The sequence below is a fragment of the Mustela erminea genome, chromosome 2, assembly GCF_009829155.1.
Source record: "Mustela erminea isolate mMusErm1 chromosome 2, mMusErm1.Pri, whole genome shotgun sequence".
NCBI lineage: Eukaryota > Metazoa > Chordata > Mammalia > Carnivora > Mustelidae > Mustela > Mustela erminea.
The window spans coordinates 138,015,442-138,041,431 of record NC_045615.1 but is presented as its reverse complement, the minus strand read 5'-3'; the positions used below and the strand labels follow the sequence as shown (position 1 = coordinate 138,041,431).

General features: G+C 35.6%; 1 protein-coding gene across 4 annotated transcripts in view; it reads right to left on the bottom strand.

The window, feature by feature from the left end:
• SLAIN2 (SLAIN motif family member 2) overlaps positions 1 to 25,990 on the bottom strand; it is a 96,426-nt gene that overhangs the window by 22,967 nt on the left and 47,469 nt on the right. For 3 of the 4 annotated variants that reach the window (XM_032334252.1, XM_032334250.1, XM_032334253.1), the window contains 5 exons: positions 20,131 to 20,295; positions 17,500 to 17,661; positions 13,514 to 13,873; positions 12,943 to 13,080; positions 3,368 to 3,445 (listed from right to left, as the gene is read on the bottom strand). In XM_032334252.1, coding sequence (XP_032190143.1) covers positions 3,368 to 3,445; positions 12,943 to 13,080; positions 13,514 to 13,873; positions 17,500 to 17,661; positions 20,131 to 20,295 — 903 coding nt within the window. The remainder of the gene's footprint in view (positions 1 to 3,367; positions 3,446 to 12,942; positions 13,081 to 13,513; positions 13,874 to 17,499; positions 17,662 to 20,130; positions 20,296 to 25,990) is intronic. The other variant, XM_032334251.1, reaches the window with a different exon arrangement.

Genomic DNA, 25,990 nt, shown 5'->3' with positions numbered 1-25,990 from the left:
ACTACATTTCCGCCTCTTTCTACTTAAAGAAACATACTTACAGTATGTTTCTACATTTTAATTTGTCCTGATCTATGCATGAGTTTTTCTAAGTAGTCATATTTTTCCCTCTGACTTGGTGAGGACTTTACTTTGTTTACCTCCACTTCACTGAGTTCCCAATAAATAGGAATGAAGATCTCTTTGTCAGAGCAGTTTAAACAGTCACGCCCATGAAGCCTTAACTATACACAATGGATTTTTTTTTTTCCTTAAAGAGATGGATGGGCTAAGGAAACAAAAAACCCCTTGCAAGAAGAAAATGCAAAGAGGAATCAGTCCAGCCTTGAGTTAGTGGCATGACTGTGTTCATTCAACAGATGTTTATGGTGTGGCCCTTTGTGCCAGGCAACACAGTTCTTACTTCTCTTCCCATCTTCAAACTCCAAATACCACTAAATGCAATTAAAATCAAAGTGACCAGGGTTCCTGAGTGGTTCTTAATTTTGGCTTAGGTCACAATCTCAGGGTCATGAGATCAAGCCCTACTTTGGGCTCTGTGCTGAGCATGGAGACTGTGTAAGATTCTCTCTCTCCCTGTTCCCCCTCATGCGTGTGTGTTCTCTAAAAAAATAAATAAAATCATAGTGATATTTCCAATTGTTAAGGGAACTACCTTCTCCCTCTTTCCATGATCCTTTGAGTCCTTAAAATAAGTATGCCAAATTTCTAGAAGATGTGACAGCTTCATCCCCAGGATGGGACAACTGATTTATGTGACAATTTACTGACCAGTCCCATGTTTCTCTAGTCCAGGTTTAAAGTGCCAATGGTACCTATGAACACACGGTGTCTGAATCTTGTCTGCCTCAATTCCCTAACAAGAATAGAGAATCCCCCAGTCCAGTGCAGACCCTCTTTTTCAAAGTCGAGATATGAGGGAAAATTAGAAAATCCATTTGGCCTTGGACCCAAGAGATCCCAGTCTCTGATTCAGCTTTACCAGTAATTAACCTAAGTTTATTTTTTAAAGTAGGCTTGATGCCAAACATAGGGCTAGAACTCAAGACCCCATGATTAGGGCACCTGGGTGGCTCAGTTGGTTGAGCGACTGCCTTCAGCTCAGGTCGTGATCTTGGGAGTCCTGGGATCAGAGTCCTGCATTGGGCTCCCTGCTTAGCAGGGGGGTCTGCTCCTGTCTCTGACCTTCCCTCTCTCATGCTTGCTCACTCTCATTCTCTCTCTCGCTCAAATAAAATAAATGAATAAATAAATAAATAGACTCCAAGATTAAGAATCAAGTGCTCTACTGACTGAGCTAGTCAGGCACACCTAACTGAATTATTTTAAATCCTATTGTATATCTGTGTCCATTTTTCAATTGGTTCAGATTTTTTTTTTTTTTTTTTTTTTTGGTTCAGAACTTCTAGTAGTATAAAATGATCACCCCAAACCACAATACCAATAAAAAAATTATGAGTCTGGATTAAATTAAGAGATTAAACAAAAAGAAACAAAACAACAATAAAACCCAACACACAAACATTCAATCTTCTTTCCCTTTACTAAGACAACTAGAGGTACCAGGAATTATAAAATTGGGTTTTCCTGCCATCGTATCATGGAGGGTGGGAGTTTGGTGGCTTAGTCACAAAAATATGCAACTTTCATAGGTCGAAAAAACCCAGTAGTAACCCCAAAACATAAAACCAACCACCCAAAAGTTATGATCTTCTTAATCTAATAAATAGCAAAAAATCCTTGAGTAAAAATTTAAAATTATTTAAACCTACCTGATTCCCCTAAAAATTATGAAGCAGTTTAGAGAGGCATACAACAAAATTTATATAAACATAAAATCCTATGTTTTATTATGATACAGTAATCTCCTGTCCTGTTTTAGACACCACAATCTTTTCGTTTCATGTTCCAGGAACATTTCATGTTCCTGTTTTCACTACCTCTCACCAAGTACTCAAAAATATCTAGAAGTCTCAAAAGAAAAAAAAAGCCTTTGGTCCTCAAATAATTTCTGTAAGGACCCTTTTCTATTATAATTCCTAATAAGTCACCTTCTTCTCTATCTAAAGAACATATACTATCCAGTCTTTTTTTTTTTTTTTTTTTTTTTTTTAGATTTTTTGGATTTATTTGTGTCAGTGGGGGAGATGGACAGAGGGAGAGGAAGAAGTGGGCTCTGGGGAGCCGGACACAGGGCTCGATCCCAGGACCCTGAGAACATGACCAGAGCCAAAGGCAGACACTTAACCAGCTGAGCCACCCAGGCTCATTCTTATTTCTGACAGTAGCACTGAAAGACATTTGTATTGGAGGGCTATGATCGACTTTCGGTATTCAAAACACAAATATTTACACATGCAAAATTTCCATTTGATTATTCTCTTCCCTTCAGATTCTATTATCTAAAACTATTTCCTTAAATCATACTTAATTTACCAAATCATTGCTAAAACATTTACATATAAATGAACTTGCCAAAATATGTATTTCAGTGTTTTTGTACCCGTATTAACAAAATCTTTTTCTTCAACTATCAAATCTCAAATCTCCTCTTTCCACATAATGTCCTTTAATACTTTATCCTCCTCATATATCTTTGTTATTTACTGAGATCTGAAACTGTCGAGAAATCTACATGTCCTGGATAGGGTTAATATTTTTCCTCACTGCTTATATTTGTTATGTCCCATTTCCTCTGAGGCTTCTATTCATTCTTACTACTGCTGGTCCTACCGAATTCCATGGTATTTTCCCCAATTCTACTTCTCTCTAGCTGCTCATACATCCAATCTGTTCAAACCAAAATGATAGCTTTGGTGTCCAACCTTCACATACTTCAACTTTCAGTTCTTAAAAAAGCTACCACTCCTGTAAATAAGTCCAAACATTACCAATTAACCACAACATCTTGTGTTTTAATGTTTATCAACTTCTAAAAGGAAAGCATTCCCATTTCATCCTACAGATAAGTAAATCCAAAACTCAAAGTCAGAAGAAAAAAATTCACGTACAAAATGTCTGGCATTTGGTTAATTTTAAAGCACTTATTAGTTCATCTACATTAAGCTAAAACAATGACCTTCAGTTTTAGGTTGGTAAGAAAAATGATAAATTCTCTAATAGAAAATGCTACATATCATTTATTCCTTTCAGAAGAGCAATCCAATACGTACCTCTGCAGAAAATAAGTTTCTTCTGGACTTATCCAAGAGAGAATGAATCCACATTACTTTATTAAAAAAAAAAAAAAAAAAGAAAAAAGAAAATGTGCCCTACAGACATCAATGACTCAGTATACCAAAAGGTATAAGATTTAACTATTAGATCATTTGCTGAAATTTAAAACTTAGTAAGAGGCTGTAGTTACCTCTTTTTGTAGATGAAGTTTGAAGCAACTGTTTGGCTTTGAGGGAAGTACGAGGCAAATTTTTCAGCCTTTGCGAAGCTGTTGAAAAATAAGGAACTGTAATATTTGCCTGGAAGGACAAGATAAAGGCTATAGCTTCTGTAAACTTGAATATTTTTATACATACTTGAAAATTTATCAAGGAACAGAAACCATAAGTTGAAAATATGTTAGAAACCTAGAAGCAGAAGAATCTGAAAGTGATGCTTAGTGCATTAAGTCGGAAAGGAAAAGGGATGGAAATCTTAGTGCAAAGTGCATACTTAAAGAAATAGTTTCTTATGGATGAGAAAATCTACAATATGTAAACCAATCAAAATATCAAAGAGAAAGCAAACCACCGGCAAACATGCTACAGGATGCAAAGAATATAAAGCTAATTAAGTAAAAGTGATGAACACAAGCACACAGTATAGAATAAAATAAAAGTAGTACTTGTTCAATGCAAAAAAGCAGACTTTGGCAAAGCAGTTATTGTTAGATGAACTGCCCTAACATAAAACAGTAATCCCCGTACTCAAAAAGGAGAAGAAAACTCAGAACGAGGCAGGTCCTCAAGGGAGCAAAAATCCAGGGGCTTTAATATATTCAACATCATCTTGCTGTAGAATAAAACTAATTTGTACTTTAGACTTTGTGTAGCAACATATCTGGGCTATGCTCATATTAAATGGCATGGATAGAGGTGTGTGTGGGGGGCGTGGTGCACAGTGTGTGCTGGGGTTGACGGGTTTGGAGGAGTCAGAGCATCTGCTTCTTAAAGTGATCAATGAGGAGTTCTAAGCTTTCTCTAAAACTCCTAATCTATTAACTGCAACAAACCGCTAAAACCTGGCATGTAAATGGCAGCTCAGAGCCATCTAGAGTTAAAGCTCACTATAGTTTCATTGAACTGAAAAGACCCACATCTACCAGTACAGTTACCTATTTAAGTGGTTCTAAAATGTTACTCTACTGATTTTTAAGTTGGACTTCTAGGATTTATATGCAGAGAGAAAGAGATCCCACAACCATAAATCTGGCCAGCACTTAAACAATCATCAGGTTGGCAAAGGAATACTTGATAATATCCTCAAAGAGAATTAAGGAGAATTTCTCTTTTGCTCTATTGCTTGACTCTATTAATGCTTTTAAAAAACTTTAAATGCTTAGTGCATTAAGTCGGAAAGGAAAAGGGATGGAAATCTTAGTGCAAAGTGCAAACTTAAAGAAATAGTTTCTTATGGATGAGAAAATCTACAATATGTAAACCAATCAAAATATCAAATTTGTTCGTCACTAATAGTAAATATTTTTAATAAACATATTTGATTTCAAATTTTACAGTATTCCACACATTACTTAGCTAAATAATATACCAATTCAGCCTAAATATTGCCAGGAAGACTACTAAAAACTTCTTCAAACCTTAAAAAAAAAAATCAATTTTATAATTACCTCATATCTATCCCACAGAAATACAGGATTCTATCATCACTGAATATTCTCCACTTGCATAATTATTCATACTTCCAACCATTCATAGTATCATTCATTTACTCATTCACTGCTGCTGCTGCTTTTTTTCATTCTTTCAAATAGTTAATTATCTACTTTATTTCAGGTACTGTTTTAGGTACACTGGATTTCTTCAATAGCCAACTAGATAGATAAAATTCTTACTTTCATGGAACTAACATTCTGAAAAGAAAGGGGAAAGAAAAGAGTCAGACAGTGAGAGCTGCTAAGGAGAAAACCAAGTAGGGAAGGGAGACACGAAATGGGAGATTTAAATTGCAATTATAAATGGGGTGATCAAGAAAGATTTCCCTGAGATGACATTTGTGCAAAGATCTGAAGGAAGAGAGGAAGGAGGCCATACAGCTATCTGCGAAGAACACTGTAGGCAGATGGGAAGCGATGGTAGAGGACCTGAGGTAAGTGTGTGCCCAGTGGATCTGAAGGACGGGAAGTGCGCCGCTATCACTGGAATAGAGAAAATGAGGGCAAAAGGTAACTACTGGTATGTATGTTGGCAATCCACAATACCTATTACCATTAAAAGTTTTTTTAGTGAGGGCTTAATATCAAATATCATCTGTAATCTGTTTTGGAAAAGTCCTACTGAAATTAATAGCTATGATAACTCCAATGGACTTTATCTCTCAAGTTTCATGGGTAACAACAGCATCCAAAACAAGTAAAAACGATGCAATGGTTACCTGAAGAATCAGACTCAAACAGAATCAAGCCGTATACTCTAAACTTGTCTAATACAACAAATCTAATAAATCTGACAAAGAAATGAGTGATTTTCATAAGATACTGCATAGTGGTGTATTACTCAAATAAGAACACTAAGTTTTTATTTGAATTATCACTCTTAATTTGATCAGCCTTCTAAAGACAAAATCATTTTTTAAATGATATAGTAAACAGAAAGTCTCCAAATCTTTCCATAATAACAGAATTCAGCATGTTAGTTGTTTAAAAATACTTGTTTCCCTGGTTTCTCTCTTAATATTTATTTAATTCCAAATTAGCAAGACCCACCATGGAAAGCAAAGATGGTACAATAAAAATATTATTCTCTCATTCAACGTTAGTTAGGTTAATGTCTTCCTCCACATACCAATTCCGACAGTCTCTGTATTTTTGTTAAACATACACCACCATTTTCCAAGTCATTCTAGCTCAAAGTTTTCTTTAATTCCATTTAGTCATCCCTATAGTTCTGTTTACATCCCCCTATTGTCTCCTAAATACCGAACTCAGACCTTCATCATCCTATATTTGGATTAGGACAGTATCTTTTTTTGGTTTCCCTACATCCAATCCTTCCACTTTATTCATGTGCATCAAGGCAGCAGTAGTGGAACTGCTGAACCAGCCCCCCGCCACACACACTCCAGTGCAGTCTGGGCAGTGAGTGAATGGTCTATAAGGAATTCAGAGCAAAAATAAAACCAGCTTGGTCTTTTTTTTTTTTTTAAATCATCATCATGTCCTGGATTAATAATCAATGTTGGTGATAAAATGCTCCTCCCTAAAGAAAACAATTTGTCAGCCTAAGTTAGAAATAATTGCTGCAGGTACCATTACCTTTTAACAGCAAATATTAAAGATTTAAATGAACATACTTATCTTTTAATGTACATTGCATTTCACATGAAAAATAACCAGAACTCCCAGTTATATGGTCTCCCCTATCATAGGTAGATTCAACTACACGTTTCTTTCCAGAGTTAAGGTCACAGAGATGTGAAATCAAGATCAGTTAGCACACTACTATGTGCTTCTAACCCCTTTCGTACAATATTTTTTTTCCTACATTTACACGGCTTAGAAATAAGCCATGGTGGTACAGTGATAATTAAGTCAATGAAACAGAATCTGAGTTACTTCAATTGTAATTACATGTGACTGAGTATTACTTGAATTTTTTCAGCTTGAATTTTTTCAGCTGTGAAGACATTTAAAAAATCATTAGATTGGGGGGCACCTGGGTGGCTCAGTGGATTGAGCCTTGGCCTTCGGCTCAGATTGTGATCTCAGGGTCCTGAGATTGAGCCCCGCATCGGGCTTTCTGCTCAGCAGGGAGCCTGCTTCCCACCCCCCACCTTTCTGCCTGCCTCTCTGCCTGCTTTTGATCTCTCTCTCTGTCAAATAAATAAAAAAAATCTTTAAAAAAAAAAAACTTTAGATTTGATCCCCAAAGGAACTAAGATATGGACAAGATGGCAATTTCTGAAATGTATTGTAAAATGGAAATTTATGAATTTCTGTCAAACTTATCATTATGTTGACTATTTCCTTACTTGTGCAACAGGTGCATTGTGGGGAAGAAGAAAAACTTTTCAGATTTAAAAACTGAAGACTATTCTTCAGTCAGTATGACTGAAGAGAAACCGATAAATCTGGCTATACTGTATCTTGAGCTTCAGTATACAAAGATCAATTCTGAAGAAGTTATTGGCAAATTTCCAGAAACTTAAACTATAGTATTCACTACTGTGACAGACCAATATGTAAAAACATTTTCCTTTTTTATAAAAAATGATTTAAAAATACCTTTTTTGTAATGTTGATATAATTTTTTTACTGATAGTTATAAAATAACACTCAATAAAAAAGTATTTCTCATTGTCTGCATTTTCTCCAGCCATTATTATTATAACCCATTCTATTTCATTATTATTGAACATAATTTTGTCATATGGAGAGATGTTAAAAATAATTCCAGGTCCCAAATACTAAGTAAGCATAAGCCACTACAAAAGAATGTTAATCACTGCCAGGTAAAATGTTCAGTGTTCCCCCTAACTCGGCAATGACATTTTGTTTTGAAACTTTCATTGCTTATAAATTCTCATTCAGAGTCACCTTTCAATCCTCTCTCCCTCTCCACCTCCCATCTTCTCAGTGTTACCAAGTCACATATCCGCTTTCATTTTTAAAAATTCATCCAGATCTCATCACCTCCCGTACCAATGCCTTTGTTCAGATATTCATTTCTTGCCATGATTGTACAATAGCCTTCTAAATGGTTTCTAGTCTCTCAACTTTAATCCATTCTTCCTATTACTACTAGAATGGATTTTCTAAGAAGCAACATTGATCAAAAGTCTACCATGGCTCTTCCTCTCTCTCTGCCTGCCTCTCTCCTTACTTGTGATCTCTGTCAAAAAAAAAAAAAAAAAAAGTCTACCATGGCTTTCCACACTTACAGGATGAAATCCAAATTCCTTAATATATTAAAAAAACTCCCAGTCTGTGCCTTACATATTTCTCTCATCCTTCATCAATGGAAGCACTAACCATCCTGCCGCACCCTACACTCTAGTCATACAAAAACCACTATAAACAGGGTGCTACTTTAAAGACTTCATTACCAATCACACTATTAGGTAAATCTGTCGTTCCTTTCTTCATGTGGTCTCATGAGCTCCTCCTGAGTTAGCAGAAAGATAACTTCAATAACATTCCTGAAAGCCTCTTCACACACAAAAGAGTTTAATGCCTTTCTTCTGTTCCCACAGAAGTTCCTGCTAATCACTCCGTGCTACTGAAGGGCACCTGCTCTCATTTATATCTATAATCCCACTGCCTATAACATAACATATACCCAATATCTATTGAATAATTAAGGACACATGAGTGATTGATCACTAGATAAAATCTGAACAGAGATCTGAACTAAGCATTCAAGATCCTCTGTAGCAGAGATCTATTCAAGTGGTTCTCAAACCTGAATATACTACAGGATCAGTGAGACACTTAAAAATATACATGTTGGGTTACCATCCCAGATGTATTCAATCAAAATATATAGGAGTGTCAGAAAAACATAAAATCTTTTTGTAATTAGATAATTGACCATCATTGTGCTGCTTACTCTTAAAAAGAAATTCTAGAAGTATCCCATTCATTCTTACATCAGCCCATTACACAGATTTATCATAACTTATTTGATTTTATAATCAGTGTAATCTTTTAAGGTTTGGTTCCAAGCGAAATCTGGATGAAAATTCCTTCCCCATGGGCCTCAGGGCAGTCTGGTTACATGTAAGCTGACCACTGTCTTGGACACTCCCTCTTCAGTGAGAAGTCTGGAGTAGAATACTGACCATGTAACTTTTCGCTGGGGTAACACTCTGTATCTTATGCAAAAATATTCTTCCATTTGATTAAATGTAAGTAAGTGGATAAATATTACACTGGATTATTTTACTCATTTGTGGTAATTCACTGAGAAAATGACATATATCCACAAAGTATAGTTCAATAATGCTCCAATAGTCACTCAGGAATATTTTCCAAGATGCCTACTCATTTGCAGTTACGTCAGCATGATGTAATCAAAAAATTATTGGGAGGATATCAGGGGACTCAAAGAGTGGTTGGGAGGAGGGAGTAATTTGGTTTGGTTTTGCACTTTTCTAGTTATATGCTACTGCATGTGTAATACGTATGGACATCTGCTTTCTCTCTATGAAAAGAAACAGGTTGTTGTGAGATTCAAATGAGATAATTCATGTGAAAATAAATATTTAAAACTACTAACCAGAGTTTTAAGTATTAAATTTTTTTAAACCAGCAGATCTTCTAGGGCTTTTCTCCCTTTTCTTATTTCTGAACCGATAATTCCTGTATCTTTCTGAAAACTAAATTTCCTACTGAACCTCTACTCTAGCAGTCTTAGCAAGGCACTAGTCTTTTGAAAAAACTCTGTTCCTGACAAACATTCCTTCCTTTAACTGGAGAAACTGAGAAAATGACATATATCCATGACCTCTGCAATGCTCTGGTTTTCTTTAACTTTTTAAGTTACTCACATTTCAAATACAGAAGCTGGAAATTGGTAATAGCTATAAAAATGAAAATATATTAGAACTCTCATAATATTCGTATTTGAATGCCAGCATCCACAATAATGCAGCCATAGCAAATAAGCATATAAAACAGTGATCGGCATAGTACAAGGCAAAAGAAGTGGTCCCATAAGTGGAAATAACAGCAACCTCGCAAAGTTAGGTTCATGCAGACCAGCAAGTAAGAACCAAAGCTTTACCACTTAAAGGCTGGAAAAATAAAGACTTAAAGGAAAAGAAAATGCAACATCTATTATACTAACCAACTGACACAAAAAATAAAAAATACTAATTCATGTATAAAACATATAAGACTTGCTATTACATTTATAAATAATTCTATATCAAAATAAAAAGGCTATTATGAAAGCAGTATACACACACACAGTAATTAAAAGAACACATACATACATTTCTATCAAAGATATATGTAAAATTTTAAGAAAAATAAGTACATTACAAAATATAATGTTAATTTTAAACAAAAGGCTTTACAATATTTTTATAAAATAAACTTAAGTTTTAAACTTGGTAAAATTCTGGATTTACCTTTTTCCAAAAATATTTTTGGACTGTGATTTTACATTAAAATAAGTATTTGTGACATTTTAATTGTAAATAAGCTTCACTACAGTTTCAAATATAAAAATAAACAAGCATATGAAATTGACAAAAAAAAAAGGATGGTACCTTGTTTTCTCTTTTGCTTATATACTGTTCAAATGTTGAAATACACCACTATGAAACTGCATACATATTTTTTACTTAAAAGTAAACTGGTGATTAGAATCTCATTATTTTTCCCTACATATTTTCTTTAATTATCAATTTCTGGGGAAAAAGAAAAAAATAATTCACCTATAGAAAAAAATTCTAGGAAATCAGTAGGTAAAGAAGGCAAGTAATTATTACAAAGTTTAAGATATGGTCAATATATTTTTTCTATTAACATTTTTATCCTAGGTTCTCAACTTTTTATATTTTCTTCTATTTCTGCGAGGATTTTTATTTCCATACAGCTTTGAGGGGCTAGAGTAGTTCAAATAAAGAACATACATGAGGGCATGAGAGAACAACCCTGAGTAAAGAACTGGTACTGAGAATTTACTGAATATAGTAAAGAGAATATAGATATAGCTAGTTTTAACAAAGAGCCATGAAGCTGTCTCTGGAGATATAAAGTTTTGAGAAACTGAGAACTTAACATTCAAAGTAAGCACAAAAGGACAAATATAAATAATGTTTTGGATTATCTGTGCATAGGCTATAGAAGTGCAGCTTGTAATATGCATGATTTTTATTGCTTAATCTTAATGATACAAAATTTTCTTTCCTGTTGTATTAACATTGTGCACTGTTTTTTGTTTCAGGCAAATATACCAAGGAGGAAAAAACCAGACACAATGTCCTCAAGGGTCAAACTGACTTAATTTGTAGACTTAAAGGCACAAAAGTTATCATTCACCATTTTGATAGAATTTAGAGTTCGAATTGCTACTTTATTTTTATTTTTAATGTTTTGTGATTCCCTATTTTTCATACTAATTATGAGTATACCATTTGAGTATCATAATGGCACTCTTGCATAGTCTGTAAGACTTGGAATACTAAGTTTAAATTTCAACTTGGTTCAAAAACATGTTGCACACATCCAGCTGAGTAAATGAAGTATATAAATCTCTGTGTAATAATTTTCTACAGTGCCTTAAATTTTAGGGCTCATCTTACAAAAAAACAGACAATAATTCTGGACTATTTTTAAATCTTAGTTGTAAACCATAAATGTGACAAATCTCGCTAGGTGGACTTGGATTCTTGAGCACATGGGTGCGAATCCTAACATCCCGCCTATAAGCCATATGATCAAAGATAAGTTATTCAACCATTCAAAGGTCCTATTTCCTAATCTGCAAAATGTTAATAACTGTACCTACTTCACAGAATTGTTGTGAGGATTAAACAGGAATATATACGTATGGTCCAGCACAACATGAGTTTCTGTAATGTAAGTAATATATACAACTAGAAAGTAAGGAAAATGTATCGATGTTATCACATAAATCATTTGTGATAAAAATACATAAATGTATTTTATTATTTTAATGTATTTATTAATTTATTATCATTATTATTTATGTATTTAAAAACATAAATGTATTTTTTCCTGGCCTGTTTTTTTTTTTTTTTGAGTCACCAAGTAACAGCAGCTTAACACAAAATACACAAAGTCAGCTAAACACAACAGAGCCAAGAAAGAGTATAAAGGAATGAAAAAATAATCAAATGCTTTCAAAGTAGTATTATTCAATAAACAAGTTACATAAATGAACAATCAATAACCTCATGTTTGTGCTACTTCTTCACAGCTCTGAGGAAATGAAGGAGCACATCACAGCTACCACTTCAACCGGTGACATAATGTGCCACAAAGGAACGGGGTCTATCAGACTACAAGACTGATGTGAGCTGTGGGATACAGAGGGTGCACATTGAGCATTTCTAAAATTATAGAACTGTGATAGTTTGTTTAAACCTGATTGGATTACATGCTCTTATCTACTGTAGTTAACAAGTAACACTCTTTGGAAAGTGTTCAATTCATTTTTCATCACCTTGTACACCAAAGTACACAGTATCCATCTATTCCCTTATCACTTCTTGGCTCAGTCTGGCTCCTTTGTCTCAGGAGTTCTTTCTGCATGATTCTTTCTGATCGTTGTTTATGTTGCATATGTCTTCTTCATTCAACGCTCTCAGCTCTTCCTTTTCATCAAGTTACCTTCAATTTTTTGTTTTTATGAAGTTCTATATTTGCTGGAGTATTTATTTTAGTCACTGAAAATTTAACATGCTTCTGATTATGCTAGTATTTTTTGCAGGATTATTGCTTTTTATTAATGTTCTAGTAAGAAAGCTGCTTGGGTTTTAAGTTGTCTGTTCCAGGACTATTTCCCACAAAAACTTGTCATTTTCTAATGTGTAGGTTTCTAAGAAATACACACACACACACACACACACGCTTATTTTAAAATTCTGGAAAGACCAAAGTTTCATTCAGATACAAGTACTGATACAAGTGGGTACTGTACTTTACTGCAGATATGGTTTAATACAGCTATTCAGTACAAAATTACTACCTATTATTTTCACTTTCCTTTAAATAACTGGTACAATAAAGGTACTTACTGGCTGAAGCCTGAGGTTGCATGCGAGGTATTCCTCCATTTGGCACTTGAAAATTTGAGTCACTTCTGCTGCTTTTCACTGAGTCAACTTGTGTACTAGATGGTCGGGACAGGTTTGGAAGACTGCGTCTTAGTTTTTCTGTAACAAGAGAATTTAATGAAAAAAAAAATCAAACCATTCTTTAAGATGAAGAAAGAGTTAAAATATTAATTGGCAATCAAAAACAGAATTCTTTATTTAAGCATTCAGCATATTATAGAAGAGTTAATAGGAAGTACATGTCTTATAACAACTCAACCCAGGTTCTATAAATTGGCAGAACAAAACCTTTAAAAAGAGCCAGAAATCAATTAAATAAAAATCTACATACAGACCACTTCATGAGTAGGACAAAGTAATACTAACATAATCAAGTAAAATTCACTTTCTTCTTTATTTGTGATTCACTAGTGATAAAACAGTAAACTGACTGAACTTTTGATCTACTTGTCTGAAATACAAAACCCTGGTAAAAATCTGTTACATACCGAAATATGAAGGAAAATTGTTTCTCCAGAAACATTCTAATTACCTTCATTTTTAACACTGCTTGTCTGCAGATCTGTGGGATGACCCTGAAGTGAAAGGCGAGGTTGCTGTAAGCGGCTAATCATAGGCTGTGGGGACACTCTACTATATTCTATTCCCCGAGCAGGAGATCGTGAACGAGGTGAATTTCTGGGTGACTGCTTAGGTGATGGTCGAGGTGAATTGCGTGGTGATGGTGAAAACCTGTTAACAGCAGGGTATACTGCATGATGCATATTGTCATCTTCATCATCTAAACTTTGCGCATCAAGTTCCTGATCACTAAAAGTACCCCGCCTTGTAGAATTGCAAGATGAACCAGAACTGCGCCGAGATGTGGTGGCTGCATACTCTTGACGGAGACCTGACAATAATGAATGTGTTATTTCATTTCTTTAGGTATATTTCTAAACATTTAAATATTTTTGAAGTTTAAAAACAAAAGAATACCATTGAGAAATTCAAACAGGCTATAAAGTGTAAAGAAAAACTCCCTTTCCACTTGAATCATCTTACACATTCTCCCATATGCCTAAAACATTCAAAAAGATTATTTTTAAATTGAATGGAATTCTATAAACTTTTGCCCAATCCAAAATTTTCTTCTTAAATCTGAAATCTATAGTAGAGACAGAATGATAAACTTGAAAATATTCCTACTCCTAAAGACAATAATCGAAATTTGAGATCAACATTTAAGAAATATTAAGGGAAAATAATTACTGTGCCACCAATGAAAAGAATACACCAGTGGATAAATAAACTCCCTGGATACTAAATTCTTTGAATTGATGTTACTGATGAAGCAAACTTCTATCCCACCCTCAGGAATTCAATATTTGGGCATAAATGAATTTCAATTGCTTCACAACCCAAGACTTCAGTAAAACAAGCTTAAATCCTAAGCCATCAAGAACAAATTTTCAAAGGGCTCCCCTATGTATCCTGACATCTCCAGAAACACCCAAGGAACATTAGGCCCTTCAAATAGTATAAAAACTTCTGGAACAAAAACAAATGTTGATATATATTCAATGAAGAAAAAAATTACTATTCAAGAAAGTACAGAATTTAGCTAATATTTTGAGCAAGTCCTGCTATAACCATGGACAACCTAATTTAACAATCTCTATTATACAGAAGTATTCAAACTTTTAAGATGGGTACTCATACACAGATAGTTCTATCGATACGGTACCCAAAGAAGTGGGTGAGAATCACACCAGGGTATCTGTAAAACTACAAATTCCTGGGGCCTATCTGGTCCTTCAGTCAAGCCACAAGTTTCACTAGTAACCAACAAGTTACTCAGTGTCTCATAACAGCAAACACAGCATTAAAGACACCTAACAAAAGACAGCAGACCAGCGAAGAACACTGTTTTACAAAGAAAAACACAGATCCCAAAGCAGGCCCTCCAGTACTAGGGGATCCTAAGGAAGCAACAATCTCTATGGGATTGTGTTTTTCTCATATTAAAAATAAGGAGGTTTAATCAGCCAACAGCCAAAATCTGTAATTCTACATTTCTGTTCATGCCACTTCATGAGTAGGACAAAGCAATACTAAAATAATCAAGTAAAATTCACTTTCTTCTTTATTTGTGTACTGATTCACTAGTAATAAAACAGTAAACTGACTGAACTTTTGATCTACTTGTCTGAAATACAAAACCCTGGTAAAAATCTGTTACATACTGAAATATGAAGGAAAATTGTTTCTCCAGAAACATTCTAATTACCTTCATTTTTAACACTGCTTGTCTGCACATCTGTGGGATGACCCTGAAGTGAAAGGGTCACACACAAAACACACACAAAAAAACAGGGCGCCTGGGTGGCTCAGTTTGGTTAAGCCACTGCCTTCGGCTTGGGTCATTTTCCCAGAGTCCTGGGATTGAGTCCTGCATCAGGCTCCCAACTCCCTGGGAAGTCTGCTTTTCTCTCTGACCTTCTCCCCTCTCATGCTCTCTCCTTCTCTCTCTCAAATAAATAAAATCTTAAAAAAAAAAACCAAAAACCCACACACACCTCGCGCGTGCACGCACACACACACACACACACACCCCAAAACAAAACAAAAAAAACCCCTGAAGAAATGATACTTTAAAACATTTGCTTAAAAAAAAAAATCATTTGCTTAAAAAACAAAACAAAACAGGCATTTGAAGGCAGGCATTTGAAGGCAGTATAGGGCACATTTTTAGCATCTTTTTTTTTATTCACCAGAAAAAGAAATATTTGTGCATGGGGATGCCTTACAAAGAACAATTAAAGTAAGGCTAAAATTTCTTTTACTTGTTACCAAAACACAGTAAGAAAGTGACAGCAAATAGCTGGTTGAGTTGCTAACAAAATCCTAGGGTCTAAAAAGTCAGAGTTCAGAGAGGAAATGAGACAATTAACTCTAAGTTATAGTAAGGAAGCATTCTTTATTCTTTCACATCCCTGACAAAAACTAGCCTCTCACTAGCTGACAATACCAGTCTCAGTGAGGAGTTATATATAATTACAGAAGAAAAAAGAGTACCATATTATTAGTTTCTAGAGCTTAATATAAATAAAGCAAGCACCAAATCTTTCTGGTTTTCTATGAGAAGTAACGTAAAAATGGGAAATGAATCAGTAGGATAACATTCTGCAGCTTCTTAATAAATGTTATAGTTTAATAAAACTACCTATTTATATAAAGGGGCCTAATGTAGAAAGCATTTCATTAAATTATAGCAATGCTCCATATTACCCTTAGTCAGCTGTCAAGACTCTGAAATGTGTACTTCAAGAATCTTTTCATTGTAAAGAGAAAGGGGTCACTTGAGAGAGACTGCTTGCTTCAGAGTTAAGCCTGTGGTATTTTATTATAAAATGTATAGTCAAACCATAATACTTTACTAAAAACATAAAACAATCCCATCCTCCCTAAAAGCCTTTTAAAAATGTGTACCATTATCAGTACAATTAGGTGAGGATATTTCACATGTTCAAGTTTTCCTGTTTCTTCAGGTTGAGAATCCTTTTATGATCTCCTGAGAATGACACTGTGATTTTCTTAGTCTCATTATTTTCACTTACTCTTTTCATTCCTCTTCTTTATTTACTCACGTTTTGTGTACTGAAATATTTTTTTAAATCTCTTATGCACAAATATGAAAAGTGCAGCTATATAAATAAGAATGAATTGCCATTTCTATTAAAAAGAAATGTAGAGGCAATACTCTCTCCACCATCTTAAAATGAAAGCCAGGGCATCTATAAACCCTTAATATAGTATGAAAAAATCTGTGCACATGTGCATTTTGGGATGGCAAGGGATATAATTTTTATTCGATTCTCAAAGGTATCTGTGACCTGAGAAATTGCAAGGACTACTCTGCAGCAAAGCAAGATCCTATGCTTCATTTAATGTCATAACTCCAATTTTCTCATAAAGGTCTCTTTTTTTGTAGTCTCTATCATATATTCTGAGATTATGTCCCCAAGGGGGAATAATTGATTCTTGGGGTATGAAAAAAATCTTAGTTACCATAATAATTTATGGTCCTCATAGTACATAAAGATATGCAGGGTGGATCTGTGGTATTAAAATATCATGATGGGAGGTGGTAGGCAAAAAGGAAAAAAAAAAATGTCTGAAAAGGCACTCTTGAGGGGCTAATAACGGAAAACGGTTGAGAAACACTGATCTAGAATAAGAAAATACGAAGTCATAGAGTAGTAACTACTCTAGAGAGTTCCTGCACAAAGTAACATGCAGGGTATGGTTACCAGTCATTGAAGCAGAGTATAACCTGCCTTTCTTTGCTCCTCATACAAGATGTTTTATGTAAAATGAACTCTGAAAACACGTTAATGAACAAGCAAGTCTATATGTTGAATAAGCCACTGAAATTTCGACATTTGTTACTATTCTTCCACATCTTAAGACCTATTTAAAAACCCCAACAAAATTATACCTCAACTAGACCTCAACTTTAACAATTAAAATACTTACTTTCTTCCTGCATCCGAGCTAGAATCTGTACATCGGTTACATCATTTAGCTTATAATTGGATCCAATTGAATCTTCATCTAATTCTGAAGCACTTAACTCACTGTCTATAGAGGATTGAGGGCTGAGTGGAGGATTTCTGTCTGATGAACTTTTCAAATTACCTTAAAAAAAAAAAAAAAAGATTTGAGATTTGGTTAAACAAAAACTGAATAAACATCTGTTCTAATTAATTTTATATTAAATCTTTGATCCAGTTCACCATTATTCTGTTTTGTTTAAAAAATTCCCAAATACTGAAATTAAAAATTGACCTTAATAAGAATAAAGAGGATGGAGCACCTGGCTGGCTCGGCAGTGGAGTGTGTGACTTTTATCTCCGAGTTGTAAATTTGAACTCCAAGTTGGGTGAAGAGATTACTTAAAAAAACAAAAGATAAAATCTTAAAAAAAAAAAAAAAAAAAAAGAGGACTATAGGGTCTCCTTCATACATTATGGCATAAAAACAAAACATTTTAACTATAAATTATCTGTCCTCTTATGAAACAATTAAGCTTTTACCACAGTGCTTGGCAAGTAGGTAGTGTCCAATACATGTTAGAGGATTCCAACTTTTCTAAGACAGCCAGTGGAACTGCTTATAAACAGATGCATTTATGATGTGTCTTCTCCTCTCTAAGTTACTTGTTAGCAAATACCATTATTTTTTTCCCTGAATAAAAGCATCTACTTTTCCTAAGCAAGAAAACTGTAATTTGAGGAAAATCAAGATTCCTTAGAGACTTACGAGCAAACCAAAAAAGAACACTATGCTCATTTTTCCTGCATTATGCCATGTTTACAAAATTCCTTTGTCCAACTAGTAATGGGGATCCAAAGAGCCTTCTGAAGTGCAGCAGTGAAGCCCAAAGATGGAATAAAGAAAATAAATAGATTTAAAAAAGCATTCTGGAGTGCCTGGGTGGCTCAGTGGGTTAAGCCTCTGCCTTCAGCTCAGGTCATGATCCCAGGGTCCTGGGATCGAGCCCCGCATCAGGCTCTCTGCTCAGTAGGGAGCCTGCCTCCACTTCTCTCTCTGCCTGCCTCTCTGCCTACTTGTGATCTCTGTCTGTCAAATAAATAAATAAAATCTTTTAAAAAAAAAAGCATTTAATCACTCAAAACAAAAAGGGATAGAAGACAGGTCAGAGGAATAAAGGATACACTTATTAACTTATAAAATAATAATAATTTAGTTATAAATAAATGGTTTAAATACTTATTTAGTTATTTTAAATATTTATTTAGTTATAAATAATAACTTATTTCTAAGGAAATGCTTTCATCGGATCATCAACTTCTGGTGAAGCATAAAGTCCCAACACTGTTACTAATATTTCTAATACAGGTTGATTTGAAATCAATCAATCAATCAATTCCCAGAACTCTTTACCATAAAAGTCAGCTTTCACAGAGTGTTGTATGTAATTGATGAATCCCTAAATTCTACACCCAAAACCAACTTTACCATATATGTTAACTAGAATTTAAATAAAAACTTGAAAAGAAAGAAAAAAGTCAGCTCCAACATGAAAAGACTATAAGTAAGAGTTAATGTGTACATTATGAAGAAGAACACAGTACATATGACAGGAAAAGTACTACAAGGTCAAGCTCAAATAGTGCCCAAATAAAATTATATTAAACAAATATTTTTAGGATGCAGACATGGGTGACATGAATAGCAGCAAGTAACAACTTACGTACAAAATAAACAGCAGGATCAAAAGAATCAACAGACTAGGGAATACACAGGTCAAAAATTTGGGGTGGTTAACAATAACCTTAATTTTTAAGGAAGCTGCAATAATTAGCCATAACAGCAGCAGCAATAAGAGTTAACCAGGGCCTGAATTCCGAAGAACAGTAAGTTAGAGAGAACATGTCTGTCACAGAACCACAATAAACATTCTTTCCCTGAGTTACAGCAGTCTATCCCTCCCCTATCATTTAGGGCTCCACTCTGTCGGCACATTTCACATATGGCCTTCTACTTCTCGTTAAGTGCAATATCTAAGCTTATTAAGTAAAGCTTGAATTGTTTAACAAAATAAGTGAAAATAAGAGCTCTTATTTTTAGTGATGCTGGGTGACTCAGTTGATTAAGTGGCTGCCTTTTGCTCAGGTCATGGTCCCAAGTCCTGCATCCAGCTCCTTGTTCACTGGAGTCTGCCTCTCCCTCTGCCTGCCACTCCCCCTGCTTGTGTGCTCTCTCTCTCTCTGACAAAGAAATCTTAAAAAAAAAAACAAAACAAAACCGGAAAATGCTATTTAAACAAAAAGAGCTCTTATTTACAGCTTTTACAGCTCAATCAAGCTATTCCGCAACCATCTATTGGTTAAGAGAATCAAAAGCTTATTAATCTAATCAAGGCAAGATCTACAAACTTAGTACATGCTAAAAAAAATTTCATGAATGTAACCTGGTTTATCTGTATCCCTGGGACCTAGAATAGTATCTGGTGCTCCTCACTGATATTTTCTCTAAGCTCTTAAAAGTTTCATAAATAAAAGAACTTTAACAACTGATGATTATGTTATTTTTGAGGTAGCGCAATAAATTCCTTAATTATTCATTTCATTTTCTCCTTACCTGAATTTCCAGGAAGTATTAGCTGTTTGACTATAGGAGGTCGCACTGGGGTTGAGGATGGAGAATTGAAACCACTGCTGTATGGGCTACTTGCATTCGGACTGTAAGGACTTGTGTAACTCATGGAGTTGAAAGGATTATTATATAAATTCTGCCTCTTGAGAGCTGTGTTAATGAGAAGGGGAGAAATCAAATTTAATAACTGAGAAAAGTTAACATTTTACTTAAAATTTTTTTTATTGGAAAATTCATTTAAGTCATTATCTCAATTTATTTTATTTTATTTATTTATTTTTTTTTAAAGATTTTATTTATTTATTTGACAGAGAGATATCACAAGCAGATGGAGAGGCAGGCAAAGAGAGAGAGAGGGAAGCAGGCTCCCTGCTGAGCAGAGAGCCCGATATGGGACTCGATCCCAGGACCCTGAGATCATGACCTGAGCCGAAGGCAGTGGCTTAACCCACTGAGCCACCCAGGCGCCCCATTATCTCAATTTAAATACAGAAACATTCTTATAGTAGAGGAGGAAATACATCAAATTAGGAATTCCAACAACATATTTCCATTACCTTCAATTGTGCTATGCAAATAAAACAGCAGCTACACCAAACAATAAAAATAGTATCACAGGAAGAATATCTTTTCAACAAATTATTAGCCATTAAATTAATTTACTCCTATCTTGTTAGAAAGTTTGTTCCAACTGTATCAACCCTGAATAGCCTTAAAAAATAAGATGAATGAAAAAGTATATTTGTGTTTTCTCATTTTTCTATAACAAGCATGTACTGCGAAGAAAAAGAAAAAAAAAATCCTATGAAATGAGATTTAAAAACAGTCTTTCCAGAGGTGCCTGGGTGGTTCAGGAAGTTAAATGTCTGCCTTCAGCTCAGGTCATGATCCCAGGGTCCTGGAATCATCAGGCTCTTTGCTCAGCGGGAAGCCTGCTTCTCCCTCTCCCTCTGCCTGCTGCACCCCCGCTTGTCCTCTTCCGCCCTGACAAATCAATAAACAAAACTTAAAAAAAATAAATAAATAAATAAGGGACTCCTGGGTGTCTCAGTCAGTTAAGCCTCTGCCTTCAGCTCAGGTCATGATCCCAGGGTCCTGAGATAGAGTCCAGCATTGGGCTCCTTGCTCAGTGGGAAGCCTGCTTCCCCCTCTGCCTGTCACTCCCCCTGCTTGTGTGCTCTCTCTTTCTCACTCTAACAAATAAATAAATAAATAATCTTAAAAAAAAAAGACTTTCCAAGGTTTGGATTTTTGAAAAATTAATAAAGGAATATCGACTACTTAGACCAGGTTAAGGTCAAACATGTGAAAAATTTTTTTTTCTTTTAAGATTTTATTTAATATTTGACACAGAGAGAGAGATCACAAGTAGGCAGAGAGGCAGGCAGAGAGAAGGCAGGGGAAGGAGGCTCCCTGCTGAGCAGAGAGCTGACTTGGGGCTCGATCCCAGGACCTTGAGATCATGACCTGAGCCAAAGGCAGAGGCTTAACCCACTGAGCCACCCAGGTGCCCTGAGAATTCTCTTTTTAAAAGGAAAAAAGCCTCCCCCAGCCCCAGTTTTCTGACCCAAGAATATTTCTGCCAAAAGAGGGAAAAAAATTTGTGCTGTGCATATAAAATTACAGAAACAGTACCAAAGTAGAAATAAGATACTGAGTGCAATTATATACAAGAAATACACTTAAAATAATACTTATTTCCTCTATTCTAGAATCTATAGCTTATTCAATACTTCTAACCACGACAAAACAGTATGTAGAACATACAGACAAATGTGACATGGCACTACTTTTTAAGAGGTTTACAACCAAGTAGTGCAGGCAGAAAAAATCCAATGATTTCAGGGCAAAATGAAACAAGTACTATCATGACGGTGTAAGGGGCTGTGGAACTTTTGAAATAAGAGTAATTCATTACAACCAAGAGAAACCAGGTAAGCCTTTTTGGAATGAAGCCCTGGGGTAGTCTTGAAGAGGATGAGCAGCAATGTGATAGACACTGAAAATGAGCAAAGGTGGTGCTTTCATCTGTGTTTATAATAGGAACAAAAGTAGTGCCTTGAAAACACATAACATGGTCAGGGAGAAAGAGTGAGTAATATAGCAAGGTAAAGCACATAGCTAAGGGACAAAACAGGAAAATCTGGCTGGGCCAGGTCACGAAGTCCTGGAAACTATGCTTAGGAGAATGACGTTTATATTCATATCAGTGACTTTTGAGCAAGAGTAATATGATCCAATCACTTTAGGAAGAAAACTGATGGACATTTTTATGTTGAATAGATTGGACTGAACCAGGCAGTAGAAGTGACAAATATAAAAAAGAAAAAAAAAAAGAATAAGTATTAAAAACTAGAAGGATCACTAAAGGAAACAAAGTAAGTCCTTAAAGTGTCTTTAAAGTTTCTGATTTATCTTCTGGGAAGAGTGGTGCTTTGGAGAGAAGGAATATGTTTTCTGTTTAGATTTTGTTTAGTTGGATGACGTAGAAGAAGCTGGATAATGTGATTTTGTCCATATTCACCATGAGATAACATGCCACACTTTAAACATACTTAGGATGTAGTATGTGCCATGATCTCAGAAATACACATCTGAGCAGAAACTGGGGTGCTAATTTCTCCCCCTTTACTCTTTGATCTCCTTTTAAGCTTATTCTCTTCTATTTGGTTATTTGTTTAATCATCAGCATTTCAAGTCCTCAGCCCTTTTGTCTTCTCACTCTATATTCCTTCTCCTAAGAAATCTCATTCATACCCATGGTATCAGTTATTATCTGTATTCCCCAAACTCGCCATTATTTATATCTCCAGTCCTAAGCTTTCCTGGTCTTCAGTCCTATATGTGCTGCCCATTTAATGTCTCCTCTATGGGTCTGGCGAATGCACTTCAGAGCCAACATTTCCAAATTCAAATTCATGATTTTCCCACTAACACTGAATTCTCTTTCTGGGTGGATTATCTCAGAATGATTAATAACATTCATGCTGTCACACAAGCTGGAAACCTAGATCATTGTTGATACTTCTCCCAAATGTCCTCAAATCTGGTTCATTCATTTTTCCTACCACATCTTTTCATCTCCACTACCATCAACACACATTGCCCAGCTGTCACTATCAACTCCCCTTAAAAGCACCCTATATTCATTCACTTTTGGCCCTTTCCAATGTACTCTCCATACTACAGCTAGCATCCTTAGCCAAACTGCAAACCTGATCATGTCTTCCTGCCCATACACACCATACCCTTGAATGAAACTCTCCAATATCTTTCTATTGCTTTTAGAAAACATAATCTATAAGGCCTTAAAAAGTCTGGCTCCTACGTATCTTTCTGGCCATCCCTCAGATCTCTCCCTTCCTTAGTCTTCTCCAGCCACATGCTGCCTTGCTCCAGGTCGTCAAATGTCGGCCATACTCCCCACAACATGCTCCCAGACCTCCCACAGAGCTTTTTTTGGCACATGCTGCTTTCTCTACTTGGAATGTTTCTCCCTCTTTCACCTTCCCCCTTAAATCATTCATGTCTTTCTGAATCTTTAGGATTCAGGTCAAACATTGCTCCCTGAGGAAAAATTCCTATTTCTCAAAGCTCAAAGCACTAGGCACCATTCTTTCATTACAAATCACCAGTTATAAAAATTATTTGTATTAGTACGTTTCCCCTAGTAGAAGACAAACTCCATGAGTTTAGGTACAGTGTTAGTTTTTCCTCATTATGTATCCTCTATCCTTTCCTCAAAGTCTGATACACACCAGGCTCTCAGTAAATATTAACTGGATATATACAGGATGAATAAGATTAATCTTTCTTTTTAATAAGATTAATCTTAACAGAGGATCTGGACACCTTATGAATGGATGAGATAATAAAACAGAGGGAATCCAGGCAAAAGAGACACGGGTCACCATAAACTTAAAAGGCAGGCAGACAGGGGACAGGGAACTAGGAAACTGAATGGATACCGAATTTTCATGTGGGATGGTGAGAAAGTTCTGGAGATGCACAGCGCGGATGGATGCACAGCAACGTGCATATACTTAATGCCACTGAACTATATATTTAAAAAAAGACTGAAGTGGGAAATTTTATGTTATATAAATGTTACCATAATGAAGAAAGTTGGACAAAGAAGGAAGACCCTCCAAAGAAGACTTCAAAGAAAACAGCAGGGAGGATACGAAAGGGCAAAAAACACAATGCACTACCATAAAAGAATAAAAGAAGAACATCTTAGGGACATGAAGCAGCACAGTGCAGAGAAGCTGAGAGTGACAGAGCCGAATCCATTCTCTTAGAATACAGTAGTTATATTTCTAGGGAGCTCTGCTTTATCAAAGAAACACACCTGAAAAATAATCTCCTACTAACTTGGAAAAAAGGGGGGAATTTAGGACAAAGGTTCAAATGTGCAATAACCAAGTTATTCTTCTTTTCAATATATATTACAGGGGTGCCTGGGTGGCTCAGTGGGTTGAGCCTCTGCTTTCGGCTCAGGTCATGGTCTCAGAGTCCTGGGATCGATCCTCGAATCAGGCTCTCTGCTCAGCAGGGAGCCTGCTTCCCGGCCCCCTTTCCACCTGCCTCCCTGCCTACTTGTAATCTCTCTCTGTCAAATAAATTTAAAATAAATAAATAATAAATAAATAAGTAGACATTATATTTGTAGCTGCAGCTGCTGCTCTGTTTGTAACCATAAACTCTAACCACTGTTAAATCCAGGACATGATTACACCTAGTTCAAGAGTTAACAGTTTCTCTTACATACTCCTACTATTTTTAATACCTTGTGATATAATAAAGCAACAAACTACTCCCTCAAATTGCTATTTTTTTTTAAAGATTTTATTTATTTATTTGACAGAGATCACAAGCAGGCAGAGAGGCAGGCAGAGAGAGAGGAGGAAGCAGGCCCCCCGCTGAGCAGAGAGCCCGATGCGGGGCTCGATCCCAGAACTCTGAGATCATGGTCTGAGCCGAAGGCAGCGGCTTAACCCACTGAGCCACCCAGGCGCCCCTCAAATTGCTATTTTTGAGGTGCTATTTTGTTTTTCTCCTTCTAAGTACAACTTAACTATTTTCCAATTCTTAATAGTTCCTATTTTTTAGGATGTTTTAAGCCAGGGTTTAGTAAACTATAGCCTGTGAGCCAAATCTAACCCATCACCTCTTTTGGTAAATAAAGTTTTACTGGAACACACCCACCCCAATTCACAGTCCATAAAGCCTAAGATGCTTCCTATCTGGCTGTTTACAAAAAAAGCCTGCCAACTCTTGTTCATAGGTTTATTTAACTATTATCTGCCACACCCATTAGAGTACAAGCTCTGGTCTGTTTTATTTTTTTTTTATTTTTATTTTTATTTTTTTAAAAGTTTTTATTTATTTATTTGACAGAGAGAAATCACAAGTAGATGGAGAGGCAGGCAGAGAGAGAGAGAGGGAAGCAGGCTCTCTGCTGAGCAAAGAGCCCGATGCGGGACTCGATCCCAGGACTCTGAGATCATGACCTGAGCCGAAGGCAGCGGCTTAACCCACTGAGCCACCCAGGCGCCCCTGGTCTGTTTTATTCATTGCAATACCCTAAGAGCTGAGAACAATACGTAGCACATAATAGGTTACGAACATATAGTACTGAATGAAGAAAATTCCTAACTATAAAATATACTTACATTATTTCCAAGGTGAGACAGAGTACTAGTTGTTAGTAAAGATTTTTTATTAATTATTTTTATTAACAGATAATGTATTATTTGCTCCAGGGGTATAGTTCTGTGAATCGTCAGGCTTACACACTTCACAGCACTCACCATAGCACATACCCTCCCCATGTCCATAAGGC